General features: G+C 39.8%; 1 protein-coding gene across 1 annotated transcript in view; it reads left to right on the top strand.

The window, feature by feature from the left end:
• RXFP2 (relaxin family peptide receptor 2) overlaps nucleotides 1-16,489 on the top strand; it is a gene marked incomplete at its 5' end in the record, with an annotated part of 98,025 nt that overhangs the window by 52,456 nt on the left and 29,080 nt on the right. The window contains 4 exons of the mRNA XM_070800604.1: nucleotides 640-717; nucleotides 3,755-3,860; nucleotides 4,669-4,740; nucleotides 15,614-15,685. Coding sequence (XP_070656705.1) covers nucleotides 640-717; nucleotides 3,755-3,860; nucleotides 4,669-4,740; nucleotides 15,614-15,685 — 328 coding nt within the window. The remainder of the gene's footprint in view (nucleotides 1-639; nucleotides 718-3,754; nucleotides 3,861-4,668; nucleotides 4,741-15,613; nucleotides 15,686-16,489) is intronic.

The following is a 16,489-nucleotide window of genomic DNA, read 5'->3' as shown; positions in this document are numbered from 1 at the left end:
TTTCTATTTATATAAACTTTAGGATCCTGCATCATATTGTATGTTTTATTGCCTCTAATAGCTTATGCTAATGCTAAGATAATCATATTTCAAAAATCAAGCCTTCTTTTTTAAAAAGAATATGTTTTCATTGCTAAAAAAGAGAAGGAAACCTGGCAAATAAGCAGATCATATCATCTGACAAATTGAGAAAATATTTTTCTCATCAGGACTAGACAAACTTTATTAAAAGGAACTTCATTTTTGCCTTATTAAAAAAGTCAAAGGACATGAATTTTATCAGAATTCATTACATGTATCAAGTAGGTATCTACATATACATATACAGATTATGTTTTCTTCTGAGGATCTCAAAATTAAGATCAAACATTTAAAATGTCAGCATTAGAAATCGATGATATTTTTCAAGGTGGATACACATATGGAAAATAATCATCATATATTTAAAATATTTGTAATTGCAGAAACAGACAAAACTCGAGATGTTTGCCTGCTTTTTCTTCCTTACCATTGTCGTTATCTTTCTATTACTTAAAACTTTAAGTTGATTTCATGATCAAATTTTTATATTTTTGGTTTGTAATTTGATATTTTATTTATAGAATAACTGACACATGTTCATCACCGTGTGTTTCACAGGAGACACTAGTGGATGGGCGACTATATTTGGCACAGTCCATGGAAATGCTAATAATGTGGCATTAACACAGGAGTGCTGTAAGTGGTATTGGTTCGAAGATTCAGTATCAGCTTTGCGAGCAACATGATTTGTGGTGCATGGATTTACCTGGGTAGTGTCATTCATTCCCTTAAGAATCCCAATTTCAGTTCAATGTGTTTCAGTGGTCAACTGGTCTATTATCTGTTCGTGGGACTGAAAAGAGAGAAAAAGGAAAACAACATGCTCTATTCATGCTTCCTCTGTGTATTAGCCTGTGACTGCACGAATGCATAGGTACTGAATACTTGTGACAAGTAATGAAGGTCTTACTCCTTTCAATCACCAACTTTTTTCAGCCCCTCTGTTAGGCACTGAGAGGGCAAGGATAGCTAAAGTGTGGCCCCAATCTTCAAATACCTCACACGGTTCCAAAGTAGAGACAGTTCCTTACAGAAGCAGGAGTGATACAATATTAGTGCTGAACTGAAGGAAGAATGTTTGCACAAGTGGGTATGGAAGCCCTTTGGGAGAAATGATGTCTGTGCCAGGGAGGGTGAAAGATCCACAGACAAGGTGACACTGAGATGGACTCAGAGGTCCTTGGATGGAGGGAAGAGTAAGAGGTAACAGAATGAGCACCGGAGCATGACCTGCAAAGCAGCGGGGTAGGAAGTTCAGAGCCTGCTTCCCGATGCCTTTCACATCGGTTCGCAGAGTGTAAGATGTAGGAGCAGGAGGTGGACCCAGAGGGTGGGACCAACCTGCAGGGGGCTCTGGGTGCACAGTTCAGAGTTTGGCCTCTGTCCTATGGTAGAATTATCTGTATATACATACACAGATTATATTATATACTATATATTACACACAATATATAAATGGATAGATAATTATAGTGTATATATAGTTACATACACACATTAGTATGTATACATAATATACATGTATAAAGTACATACATTAATTTTTACACTATTATATACTTTATAATATTAGGTCATAGCTACCACTTAGTATATAGTTTACTATATTCAAATATATCATACATAAAATTAGAAATCAAAAAAGAGTAAATTACAAAAAATGAAAAATAAATATATGAAAACTCTAGCGTCTTCTTCCTGAGCCACAGCGGGTCATCTTGTACACACACCATTGTGGAGGCCATTGCTGTCCACAGTGGGCAACCACCAAAGTCGTGAGCTTATTTCCATTTAATGAAGAAGAGGAACCACATGACAAGAAGTGTATGGACCAATGATTCTTGCACCAGAATTATAAAGAATGAGTTAGAACAGTGTTCTCAGCTTGAGACACGTATGCCCCTGGAGAACATTTGGCAACGTCGGGTACATTCTGTGTTGTCACTTAGGAGAGGGGTGGGTGACTGCTGGCTTCTGGTGAGTGGAGGCCAAAGATACTGCTGAACCTTTTACAATGTGAAGGACAGCACCCACAACAGAATGACCTGACCCAAATGTCAATCTTGCCAGGGTTGAGGAGGAAGCTTGGTGAAGGAGACACTGAGCATTACATTTCTTGCAGTGCTCCAGACTAACACTAAGAATCTGAGCCCAGAAAACACCTCTGGGAGGAGTGAGGTAGGGAGGGCAGCAAGAGGCATTTCATAAGAAGAATCCAGAGGTTGAGGTGTGACTGACCTGCAGGTGAGGGAGTTACGCTCACATTTCTGGTTTAGTCAATTGGCCCAGCTTCGACTACACGCAGTTCTTCTATTGGTAAATAAAGAGTTCCCAACCCTAGTAACGTAATCTAGGAATGTAACTACTTCAATGTCAGTTAAACATTGAAGTAAACATTCTGAAGTCATCTTTAAGAAGTTGAGATCATTAGCATCAGCCTATGAGCAACACAGAATATTTTCTAAAAGTTTGTGCACTAGAACGTGTCTTTTGAATTAAGCAGGTACTCGATAAAAGTTTGTTGGGTATATTAAAAGTCAGTGAAATTGATTTTAAAAATAAAGTTTGAATAAAAGTGATCTAGAGGAAGCAGAGCAATCAGAAAGGACTTATAGTCAGAGTTAAATCAATAATAAATATAAAAAATTGAAAATAACTCACTTTTTTTAGCTCCGTCACAGCCAAGTACCATCATATGCCCCATAAATCTCATTCCCCAAGACTCTCTCTCCTCTCTCTTTTCTCTCTCTCTCACACACACACAAACACGCACACATGGTGATTGTTCTGTTGACTCACTTGGCCAGGTTTCTCCATAGATTTCTCACATGCTGTTATTTTAATAATTAACATAATTTTTAAAATAATTAACATAATTAGTAATTATATATAATAATGAATAGAATTACATGATGATTATATATTATTAATATATCATTAAAAATCTTAATAATTATAATATGCCATTATATTAATAACTTCCTCCTTTGGAGTCAATCCTAAATCATTTTTCTTCCCTCTGAATGCTTTAGATAGATGGAGCTTTGGTTTTCTCCGCTTTATAGCTTCTCTACCACTTTGACCTACCACTTCAACTTCATAGTAATGGAAAACTAAGAACCAGAATAATAGGGTATCTGAGTTGGTTGGTTTTAGTAAGACACAATGGTGGCTATGGCAGAATCTGCATCTAACTCTCATCACAGCTCTAAGAGAAGTTTGAAAGGAGGGAAATAGTTGAATTTAGCTTTAACCAACAGCATGTATTGAGCAGCCTTTCTGTGCCATTCAATTAAGTGAAATTGACTTAGTTATACCCATTAAATATTTAGTCAGTCACACTCACAGTTTTCATTGAGAAGAGCTTAATCTTGCTTCACTATATACTTTTTAAAACACTATTTAAACATGTTTGTGATTTCTTTCTAATCTCTTGTTAAATGCCTCTAAAATGACCACTGGAAGCTAGAACTGAAATGAATACCACATGAGTCTATATTCAATTAGAAGAGATTTCTTGTTTGCTTTTATTTGGGGCCTGAATAAGTTCATTTAACAAAATGTGACTGTTATACATTCAATGGAAAAAGAACAATGTCAGTTACCAGAGATAAAGTCATAACTAAAGATAAGTATTTTTTCTTATTGAATCATTGCTCTTTTTGCCCCCTAGTTTTAGATCAGTACCCACAACGCTGTGTGTGCAAAGGAACTGAGTTGGAATGTGTAAATGCTGGTTTGAAGTCTGTGCCAGTGGTTTCTAGCAATGTGACATTACTGTGAGTAGCATTCAAATCTTGATATTTGCTCCTGACCTCATATGAAAACCATACAGTCTAATCTTTGTTCTGTCTTATGCTACTTGTGTATTCGCAAAATAATAGAAAACCATCAGCCATCAGAGAATTCTGCATGCTTCCTCTCCTGGGAAAAAGTGTTTTAAACACTGTATGTTGAACTATCCAGGTTATCTTTAACTCACAAACTTCTGGAATTCTTATTTCCAATTACTTTCCAATTTATGTATGATTACTAATATGCCAGTACTATTCAAGTGAAAATAAAAATTGGGGGGAAAAGGAAGAGCACCTTACATGTTCTATCTTGTTTTAGATAGTAGTAATTTGTCCCAGACTTTAAAGGTGTAGAAGATGCGTGAAGATAACTATGGCATAATCAATCATGGAGGTTTTTTTTTAACTCTGCATAGATATTTGGAGAGCCTCAGGAAGTTGTTTGCAAATATATCATAATTTGGGCACACGTGAATTGGTTAGGATTTTTGTTGTTTTTTGGATGTGCTTGCTGTGTTTTGTTAAATTGTCTACAGAAGAAAAAGTTAAATCACCATAGATGTTCCAGTCTATTATACTAGCTGGCTAATGTGGTCAAATATTTGCAAGCTGCTTTAATTTTGCTTTATGGACTTTTCATTCTCATGTGAAAGTTTTCATTTATTATGGGCATTTTCAAATGTGTGTGAAGTAAAATGGAGCACGATAAAATATTCTCAAGCATGTAACTTCTAGAAAAGAGATTGGTTAGTCATAAATTCCATAATAAAGTCTTCTTTACATGTTGTTTTAGGTCTCTTAAGAAAAACAATATTCACAGTCTTTCAGATAAAGTTTTCATCAAATACACAGAACTTAAAAAGATGTAAGTAGCTTTTAATAGTGTTTTTATGAGAAAATCTATGAGATGTTTTGTTTAAGATGTTTTTAATCTGAGAATAAAATGAAATATAAAGTTAATTACCTTTATCATTAAGGTTATTTTTCTAAATGTAATTAAGGTTAGACATTAAAGCATTGAAAAGTATGCTTTCTTTCCATTTCATAATTTAAACTAACAACTGATTTTATTTAACCTTTGTTAGAGAGTTAAATTGGAGTTGCGATTAAGCATCTCAGTTTACACAACTCCACACTCTTACTTCAGAGCATTTGGAAAATGACATTGTAGATTCAGAGATACTAGATGTGCTTTTTAACCTGGGAGAGTGGTGGCAGAGACAGGAACTATCAGATCATTTAAAATGCATCATGATGGGGTCTAGACTGTCTACCAGGATAAAAAAGAGCAAAAACATGATCTTGGTCAAATCAGTGAAATTAATATATTTGAGGAAGTGAGTGAAAGTCTCTCAGTTGTGTCCAACTCTTTGTGACCCCATGGACTATACAGTGCATGGAATTCTCCAGGCCAGAATACTGGAGAGGGTAGTCTTTCCCTTCTCCAGGGGATCTTCCCAACCCAGGGACTGAACTCAGGTCTCCTGCATTGCAGGCGGATTCTTTACCAGCTGAGCCACCAGGGAAGCCCATATTTGAGGAAAGAAAACAATAAATAGGAAACAGTCAAACACAGAAACAGAGCATCGAGATGCTTCCAGCATCATCAAAGAAAGAAAACCGGGACCTGAGAGATAAAGTCCCTAGACACAGTCTCCAGTGAAGGGCAAGGAGGGACGGTCAGCCTACACCAAAATGCCCATGAACTTTATTGTGATGCTGTCCATATCAGGATGGAAAATCTCTTTGCTTTGATTCCCTGCTCTTCAATCAACCTTATTATGATTACATTAACTTCCTAAATTATTTACACTCAAGTATTTGGGAAGTTACCTTGGATGGAGAATAAGACTGTTCCAATTAGTGGAATGGGATATATCTGATTTAAATAAAGGGATTAAATATTCAACCTCTTGAGAGTTCGGTTACTGAGTGTCAGTCCCTCTGAGCCTGAGTCACTCACTCGGATAATGGAGAGGTCAAATTTCTACAGTTGCGAAGATGATCGTCAGAATAGATTAGAAAATTAGCGAGACAATGTTGTAAGGTCATATCATCGTCTTACAGTTTTTGCCCTTTAACATTCAGAATAGAAGAGAAGGTTTCTAGAAATGTGATATATGTTAAATTCCAGGACTAAAAAGAATCTGACTTTTTTGCTGATACTGTACAAATGTACTTGGTTTGAAGTGGCATCAATAGTTCTATGTTCTCATGAGTCTTTAGGTATAGACTCACTCATACAAGAAAGGAAGTCCCTGAAGGAAGTCCATTAGTGAGAAGAACCTTGTGTGAGCATGAAGAATCATGCCTGGGTTTGATGGTAGCGTTGGTGGTTCCCGTCTGCAGTGAGCTCCTTCTGTTCCATCATATACCATGTGGTCACGTTGTCATTGTTCCACTGGAGCAGCTGTGCATTGACTCTAGGGTTCCAGATTCCTCTAGAGAAGAAATCTTAACAACACTGCTTCTGGTCTTACTGGAAATGCAGCACTAGCAGAGAAGAAGGAAAAATATTCATGTTTTAGAGTAGCTGTTTAAATCTATTATCTAGAGTCATAGAAGTCTTATGAATTTCTAATTAAATCTTATCATCATTTATAAGGCAACTGAAGTTTGCAGCAATTAAATGACTTACCTAAGATCTACAGCTACTTAGCAGAAGAAACAGAATTACAGTCCGTATCTTCTTCTTTATTATTATTATTATTTTTTACTTTACAATATTGTATTGGTTTTGCCATTCTGATGCCCAATGCAACGTTCATTTTACAACACAATAACCAGAAATCTGGAGGTGGAAAGAAATTGTTCTAGTACCTAATTGAATCTTCTACCGACACATACTCTTCTGTCCCACACCGAACTCCATTCTATACTTTTGGTCCCCAATTTAGGGGAAGCTGACCTCTGGTGAGGCTCACTAGAAGATCAAGCAAAGAGGTTTAAGATAGGACTTCTGAGGGCAAGTCTTTCCCTGAACCACTGATCCACGCTTTGTTCCGTGTCAATACTTCTTCCTCAGCAGCTGGTAGCCATAGAAGGGAAGAACATGGAAGCACTAATTTGCACATACAAGTCCCAATTTTTCCTGGTTAAAAAAAAGTTGAGATTTTTTTTCCTGCCGGATGGCCCAGATGAGCTGTAAATTTCTCCAATTAAATGTTTAATTCGGCTTTTTCTGAGAAAACTTAGGTACCGCTGAGTACCTAAGTCATAACCTGAGTATCACCCAGCAGGAGTTCCCTAATGCAAGCTGCTTTTTGATGCTTTCTAGGTGAATTTGATTCTCCCAGAGAACCAGAGAGAAAAGAATTATTAGAGTCTTCTCATTAAACATTCACCAAGTGTCTTTTACGTGCAGGGTACAGCACAGGAGACAAAACACAATTCCTTACATTTAAATATCATTTTTTAAAGTTGACAAAAGACTTCCAGGATTTGGAATTCTCATTTGGACTTTGTCTCCGAAGTCTATGAGGTGAGATAAACAGCATTAGATCCCTTTCAGGAATGAGGACACCATCCTTGGAAAAGAAAGATTATTTCCCTGATGACTCAGATGGAAAAGAATCTGCCTGCAATGCAGGAGACCCGAGTTCAATCCCTGAGTCACAAAGATCCCCTGGAGAAGGGAATGGCTACCCACTCCAGTACTCTTGCCTGGGAAATCCCATGGACAGAGGAGCCTGGCGGGCTACAGTCCATGGGGTCGCGAAGAGTTGGACACGACTGAGTGACTACCACTTTCACTTTCTTTCAACCAGCTGACACGTATTAGAATTTAACTTTAAAGCCAAACCCTTGACTATGGTCTCCTGGAAATCCACCCACATGGGCCAGTCTCAGTATATTGTTACTGTCGGTGAAAACGCCCAGAAACCGAACCTTGGTTGCACAATAACAGAAGTTCTTCGTAAGCATTATTCAAATATTCTAAAGCCATTCATAAGCTCAGCAACTCTTCTCTAAATCCTTTCCTCCCATCTATTTTTTTCTACTTCTCAGCTCCTCCTGCCACTCTTCCCCCAAACTCCCAGGAAAACCGCTACAGTTTCAAGCAGTCCCCTGTCCTGTTCAGTCCCTTTTTCTACCAGTCCTGCATTTCAACAGTCCAAACAACCAATGAAACTAAACATAAACCATCCCCAGGAAAAGATGTCCAGGGAAGGAAGAAATCAGATGGACACGCCCAGAACTGTCGGCAGAGACAGCAGGAGGGGAAGTGGTAGCCTAACCCACATTTTAGTGCATTCTTTCAATGAATAGTTGTGGATACCCATCAGGAGTCAAGGATATAGTGGTAAACAACACATCTGAAAATCTTCCCTCAAGGAACTCAACTTCCAATGGAGAAAGACAAAAGTGCAGTGTGTGTTAGATACACAGCGATTATGGGGGAAAAAATCAACCAAAAAAAAAGAATTAGGAGATGCTGAAGGAAAGGAATGCTATTAAATTGTCCTGCCATGTAACTATTGTTGTTTGGTTGTTAAGTCATGTCTGACTCTTTACAACCCCATGGACTGCAGCACACCGGGCTTACCTGTCCCTCACTATCTCCCGGAGTTTGCTCAAGCTCATGTCCATTGATTCAGTGATGCCATCCAATATCTCATTCTCTGTCAATCCCTTCTCTGGCACTCATTCTTTCCCAGCTTTAGGATCTTTTCCAATGAGTCACCTCTTCGCATCGAGTGGCCAAATACTGGAGCTTCAGATTCAGCATCATTCCTTCCAATGAACACTCGGAGTTGATTTCCTTTAGGATTGACTTGTTTGACTTCCTTGCTGTCCAAGGAACTCTCAAGAGTCTTATCCAGCACCACAATTCAAAGGCATCAATTCCTCAGTGCTCAACCTTGTTTATGGTTCAACTCTCACATCTGTGCATGACTACTGGAAAAACTACAGCTTTGACTAGACAGACCTTTATCGGCAAAGTGATGTCTTTGCCTTTTAATATGCTGTCTAGGTTTGTCATAGCTTTTCTTCCAAAGAGCAAGCATCTTTTACTTTTGTGGCTGCTGTCACTGTCTGCAGTGATTCTGGATTCCAAGAAAATAAAATCTGTCACTGTTTGCACTTTCTTCCATCTATTTGCCATGAAGTGATGGAACTGGATGCCATGACCTTAGTTTTTTGAATGTTGAGTTTTAAGCCAGCTTTTTCACTCCCCTCTTGCATGCTCATTAAGAGGCTTTTTAGTTCCTCTTCACTTTCTGCCATTAGGGTGGTATCATCTGCATATTTTATGTTGTTGTTGCTATTTCTCCCAGGAATATTGATACCAGCTTGTAATTCATCCAGCCCAGCATTTCGTATGATGTACTATGCAGAGAAGTTAACTCTACTACTGCCCAAAGTACCTGTAAATCTTTTTGTGATTCTGAGAGTTACCCCATGAGACTGATCAGAACACGTAGTCTCCTACCTAATTCCTCTGATATTCAAAGCTAGCCATTATCACCACGCCCCCCACCAAAGGTCTCTCCCCCAAGCAGCCTCGAATCCTTAACTTCTTCCCCTAAGGACCTGATTTCAAATCTGTTTGTCACTCTGTGTATGATCACTTACACATTCCTTACATATTGTGTCTAGAATAAATGTAACATTATCACCTGTATGACACCTACAAGGGCAGAACAGGGAAAGCTAGCAACCCTTCTTTTCTAAACTGCATATGCCCTAAGGTTACATTTGTTCTTTTTGTGGCTGCTTCATACTCTTTAACTCCTACTGTTTGTGTCCCTAAAATTCCAAATCCCATGCCACATGCGTTAACTGAACAAGTGACGGCTTCTCCATCCTGTACTTGTGCACTTAGCATCTGAGAGCTAGTTGTGGGGCTTCAAATTTATCCTGGTTCAGTTTCATCCTGTCAGATTCAACTCTTCTTACCAGACTGTGAAGATCTTTTTTGGCTCATCCCAACAGATTTACTACTCATCCCAGCATTCTGTCATCTGAAAATAAGATGAGCCATCTTCACCTAAGTCATGGAGTAGAATACCAGGCAGGATGCTGTGAGATCTTCTTTCCAGATCCCTTCATCATCATCATCACCATCCATCAGACAACGTGTCTTGTTCTTTGTCTATAAAACTGCTTGATCACTGCCTGGTAGACATATAAGCAAAGTCAACCACATTTTTATCTGATGAGTATTTCAAAGTAGAAAATCAAGTTGATCTGACATGTCCTGTTTCTTGGGAACTGCCCTGTTCCTGTTCTCTCTGAGGTGCTCACAAGCCCCCATCACAAGATCCTGTCCTGTGATCTTGCCTAGAATCAACATCAAGCTCATCCAGCTATAGCTTGTGAAATCTACTTCCCTTTTTGAAAAATCAAAATGGCACTTGCCATCTTTAATTTTCAAGCTGCTCTCCTCTTTTTCCAGATTCCTGAGCCATTCATCATGACTGAGTATTCACATTTTCAGTGTTTTCTCAGTGTCTAGGAGAAATTGTCCAAACAAGCGGGTTTTAACTCATTTTGGTTAACGTATTCTATCCTCTTGGGCTTTCACTCCCACAACCCCATATGCTATTTATTCACTTCAGTTCTGAGATCATCTTTTTTGACCAAGAAGACAAGAACAATATAAGAGTTGAGAATTTATATTTTCTTAGTATTTCACCATATTGTAAAACAGGTCCCATACCACAGGCTTGGGCTTCTCTGTAGACATTTTTTTTTGTTTTAAAATATAACTATAAATTCATCCCTATTTCTCATAGTAGTCTTCACTTTCTGAGTTTTGAACAAGGCTTAGGTCATTCTTTCCATTATGATTCCATTTTTATGAACCCCTAACATTCACCCTTGGATTTTGAAGGAGGCCCTCACTGACCAACACACCCTCCTCCTGAACTGAATGGTCCTTCTGGTTCCCTCACAGTACCATGTACCACCACTGCCACCACCCCTCATTGTCAACTGTGTTGAAACATACAGAAGGGTCGATGGGTATTTATTGAAGGGTGCTCATTGGAAGGGTTGATGTTGAAGCTGAAACTCCAATACTTTGGCCACCTGATGCGAAGAGCTGGGAAAGATTGAGGGCAGGAGGAGAAGGGGACGACAGGGGATGAGATGGTTGGATGGCATCACCGATGCGATGGACATGGGTTTAGGTAGACTCCGGGAGTTGGTGATGGACGGGGAGGCCTGGCATGCTGCGGTTTATGGTGTCGCAAAGAGTTGGACATGACTGAGTGACTGAACTAAATTGAACACAGAGGGCAAAACAGAAGGTAGGGAGCATCTTCAGCAAGGAGGACCCAAGAAACATGAACAGAAAAACTCGAAGGCTGTTAGGAAGAGAGTGACTGGGCAAGTTTGTCTAAAGGGGGAGTTACCATAGGAAATGGTGGAGTATATGCTGGAAAGGTCATTGAATCATGATGCTAGGGCCTTTGAATGCCAGGCTGAAGAACTGGGGCTTTATTCTGTTTGTCCCAGGGAAAGACCTTCATGGACACACATTTTCAGTTGTATTGAGCTAATAAATCTGGTATGCATTTTTAAGTTGTATTGGGATATATCCTAGGGAATCACCCAATTTAGTGTCAAGTGGGTCTCTGGTCTTGCATGCTCTAAATATTCACAGTGAAATTGAGGTCATTGAGGCATCCAGAAAAATAAATTTCTAAGTAAAAAAAAAACTAATTGCTAGATGAACAGATGTCACTCAACTTACTTGAATCCTTTTATTAGTGATCAGTTTATTCATTTTAATAATTTGTTAAACTTTCTAACTCTGGGTGATAAGAAGCAATTTAAGATGAACCTTCAGAGAAACAAAATACCATGTATGAGCTTGACCATAATACTTTATGACTGCTACCATGGAAACCAACAGCAATTCTTCTCACTGGGACATAAATTGGACTTCCTTCTTAAACTGGGCTCTTGTTCAGTGCAATCATTGGCAACACAATGTAACTCAAGGAGTCTGCCTGGCTCATAAATACAAAATGTGGCATTTAAAAAATAGCCTATAAACATGCATGTCATTAAAGCATTTATTTGCTTTAGTTTCAGGTACATAAATTCCTGGCGTTTCTGCTCGAAAAGTCCTGACAGCTGAAACAGCAGGAATTCATGAACCAGTAAGTTATTCTTAGAAAAGCCACTCAGTATAAAGTATATTAGAAGGACTCATATCTCAGCTCTGAATAAAAAGAGGACATCACTTGCCAAATTGTCCCATTTCCAAATTTCCCCCTCACATTCACCAAGTTACTATTCTGTAGAAAAGAAAGCAGATACTGGAGGATCAAGCTAAAATTCAGCAGCCTAAGTCTGAAACAAGGGACCTGGGACTCTAGTTCTCCATGGGGTGCCAGCAAACTGACTAAATAGATTAGAGGCTGTTTATTATTTAAGAAATTGGGAATCTTAACTCATGTCAGTGAAGGCAGATAGACTGAACACATCAGGTGAGTCACGCAGATCAAAAGCACAAGGTCAGATTCACAATGTCTGACTGCCCCCACCTCTTCAAGATTAACAATGTGTAGGTAAAATGCACAGTACTGCACCTTTTGACTTAATGATCTTAAATGAAATGTTGCAGAAATAGCACTAGTTAGGTGGTAAATTTTATATTTAAGAGAAACTTCAAATGCACATACTACTGTATACTTTCTCCATTTTCATTTGCTTTTGTAATATAATTCACCATATTAGCTTAATGACATCACTCCAGGGGCTCTGAAAATGCTAAAATAGATATTGATCTCTTCTGTTTTAGAACTCTAAAGCAAAAGCAGAATTTATGCTACAACGTGAAGCATCTCCTGATAGGCACGTTGCATCAGAGAGGGAGGAATGGAATGGCACAAGTGCTTACTGGGTTTCAAGTTCACTTTGTAGCATTGAAATTGATGCTTTGCATGCCGCTGCAGCTGTAATGCTTGTGCTCTGTGACACCCACATTTTCCACATGGTGGTACACAGAGAAAATGACAATATTTGTTTGATTCTGGGGGTAAAAGATGGGTTTGTTAATAACTGGAAGCTAATCTTGGCTTTACTTTGCCACCTTGGAGAAGGAAATGGCAACCCACTCCTGTATTCTTGTCTGGAGAATCCCATGGAGAGAGGAGCCTGGTAGGCTACAGTCCACGGGGTTGCAAAGAGTTGGACACGACTGAGCAACTTCACTTTCACTTTGAGGACTGAGGGCATCAACCTGCCCGCACACCTGTAACATTCATGACCCAAAGGCTGGGAAGCTCTGATGAGGAATAATCGTGGCATAACAAAATTCAGAGTAGAGCCAAATGCCGAATGAACAAGGCCACGATCTACCCAGAGTTTTGCAGTGAAGTAGCATGACAATAAGAAAGTGTTGTAAAATATTTTAGGAACCAGGAATTCCCTGGCCATCCAGTGGTTAGGACACTTAAGCTTCCACTGCCGGGGGCACGGGTTCAATACTGCAAGCTACGTGGCAAAACAAACAAAACAAAACCTCAGGAACCAAAACATATCAAAACAAGAGATAGGGAAGCTACTCAGAAGATTATACAGACATTAGCTACTATTAATAGAGTGATTATTTCCTGCCTAAAGATCTTTAGAAAATATGAATTCAGGGCTAACCTCCCATTGTTTAATGAGCACAGGAAATAGAAATTGTTTACTTAGATACTCCTGAAAGAGGGCTTCCCAGGTGGCTCAGCAGGAAAGAATCCACCTGCCAAGACAGAAGAAGAGAGTTCAGTCCCTAGGTTGGGAAGATCCCCTGGAGAAGGAAATGGCAACCCACTCCAATATTCTTGCCTGGGAAATCCCAGAGGAGCCTGGTGGTCTACCATCTATGAGGTCAGGTCACAAAAGAGTCAGACATGACTTAGTGCCGAGGACCAGCCCTGGCTGATCCAGGGTATTCGAAGGAGAGACGGCGTAGGCGAAGATCAGGAAACAATTGCTTAATTAAATGTTAATTAAGGATATAAAGAGTATGAGGCTAGCTCAGTAAAATTCAGTGAAGAAAAGAGGCTGAAATAAGGATAGCTCAGTGAGGAAATTCAGTGGAGAAAAGAGGCTGAATAATTCAGCCAGAAGGTAAGAGAAAGAACGACATGGTGAGACCAAGTTTCGGTGAACAAGGCCCGCACTTTATTTTCCAAAGTAGTTTTTATACCTTAAGTTATGCATAGAGGATAATGGGGGAAGGGGTAGAGTCAGGCAGCAAGCCAGGCTTTCTTCCTGCAAACTTATCATATGCAAAAGCTTAGGTGATTTGCATCATCTTCTGGCCCGGAGGCCTGTTAACATTTTAAGACCTTTTCTTCAGAAAACTTATTTTTCTCTAAAGGTGATTGGTCAGGAGCCACCCTCCAAAAGCATTAGATAAAGTTGCATTCCTACAGAGCAAAGGTGTGGTGGGCTACAACAAGAAAAAGAATGAACTCAAGGGTCCCAGGTTACAAACATTAAAGCTACTACTTACACCAATTATATTAATCAGTACACTGCCAGGGACACAGCAGGTAAGGGATATGGAGACTTAGCAGCAAACATTGGCCCAACAAGTGAAAATCCCTTCACCAATACAATTTCTAATCAATCTTTTAACTACTCAAAAGAATCTGTGTTTAGACAGTTTAGAACATCTCCTGCCTCTCACAGTTGGGAGGCTCTGAACAATCACATGTGGCCAGAAAAACCTATTCAGGCAGGCTAGAGGATTTCCAAAGGAGTTTGTAGGTTGAACACTGTCACACCCAGGAATTATTAACTGGAGCTGTAAGCTAACTCTTTTTTCAGAGAGGTAGTGGGGGACAGCCCCCCGTAAAGTCAGAGGTGTAGGTGAAAGCACAAAGCAGAAAGTAGGCAGACTCTGGTTTTGGGGGTATATACTCGAGAATTTCCAGGGGGACTCCTGAAGCTCGATCCCGCCTTTGCGTATGCCGAGCCTCCTTCCTCATGACCTTTGTCATGGGTGGAGCTCCTCACGCTGGCTCCCGGCAGTGATAGAATTCCAGTTGAGCTATTCCAGATCCTGAAAGATGATGCTGTGGAAAGTGCTGCACTCAATATGCAATATGCCGGCTCCCGGCAACTTAGAAACTAAAACAAGCAACAAGCTTATGAAAGTGCTATTATCAAATCCATGCGCTCTTGCTAGATAGAGATTAAGTAGATCATGACCCTGTGAGCTAACCTTGGTGCGCTGGTCCCAGTTCAGCCACTTGTGACCTTGAACACCTCTCTAATTTGTTGTGTGCTTCTCACTCTGCATCTTGAAACAGATCAAAGTAAGACTTGCCCTAACCTTTTTTCATGTGAGTAGAATGAAAAGAAATGAGGAGTTGAAGGTGAAACTCTGGTACTGAAAGAGTGAGGAAGCTCAGCAGTGAGAACCTGGCTAATCTCACTTGATGGGCAACTCCTGCAAGTCAGAGAAGGAAGGTCACCAGGGTGCCAGCTCGCAGAAACAAGACTGGCTCTTTGCTCACACACAATGCACGGACTTTGGTGGGTTCAAGTCAGAGATGCCGGCATCTCACTGCACGGGTGCTCTCAGAACATCAGGCACTGGCTAGATCCACAGCCTTCTCTCACGGGCGGTGCTCCTACCTCCCAACGTGAGACTAGGACTTAGGACTTTATGAGCTGGTTTCACAAGTCATCTTTATGTGAACAAAGTGGACAGCACATTCAACAACCTAACAAAGTATGAGTACCCTAATCACATGACTCTCCTATCTCATTCCTACCAGATTCCTCCAGAGGAACTGTATTACATATATATCCAGGAAAGCATTCTTTGGATTACATAACCTGCAAATACTGTGAGTAACTTTTTTCATAATTATATCTTGAGTACAACTTTAAGTAAAGATTAAAAGGGTAGAATGATATTTTGTTAAAGGCTCGGCTGTGGATGTAAAGAGGGAGCAATAGGTTTTCAGAAAGTACCTAGAATAGTTGTTACACTGAAAGAATTACGGGAAAAAAAAAAGAAAAATCCTAGTTTTACCAGAAGATAGATATGAAGGCTCTCTTTAATCTTGTCTCCTCAAGTTTGGGTCATTTCTACAATATTTTATCATATTTTTTCTAACCCTTGCTAACTTTACCTTTATGGGGCTTCCCTGGTGGCTCAGTAATAAAGAATCCTGCTGCAATGCAGGAGATGCAGGTTCGATCCCTGGATTGGGAAGATCCCCTGGAGGAGGAAAAGGCAACCCAGTCCAGTATTCTTGCCTGTGAAATCCCATGGACAGAGGAGTATGGTGGGCTACAGTCCATGGGAGTCACAAAGAGTCAGACAAAACTTAGTACATACTTTCTTAAAACAATAGTCTACAAAGGAGGTGAGCTAAAGCAAAAATCACCTCACACGTTTATCCTACTCTTCCACGCTAAGGTCATATGATACCCCAGTGGATTATTTTCAGCCACTTTCCTGGTGCTGGCCCTGGTGCTTGTCACACTGGGCTTGGGATCATCTGTATCTCCTGGTTGTCCTTGGTTTTCTCTCCTTGCCCATCCAGTTGAGTGCTGTCAGAGACAGATGTCCATACTTCATAATCGTTAACAGAGGCTCGTATTCTAATTATATGTAACTAAACTGGAGTATTAAGTTTGCCTCA

This window comes from Bos indicus, chromosome 12 (genome assembly GCF_029378745.1).
Source record: "Bos indicus isolate NIAB-ARS_2022 breed Sahiwal x Tharparkar chromosome 12, NIAB-ARS_B.indTharparkar_mat_pri_1.0, whole genome shotgun sequence".
Classification (NCBI taxonomy): Eukaryota; Metazoa; Chordata; class Mammalia; order Artiodactyla; family Bovidae; genus Bos; species Bos indicus.
Note: the sequence above shows the minus strand (reverse complement) of the source record. Positions and strands in the feature narration are given on the sequence as shown.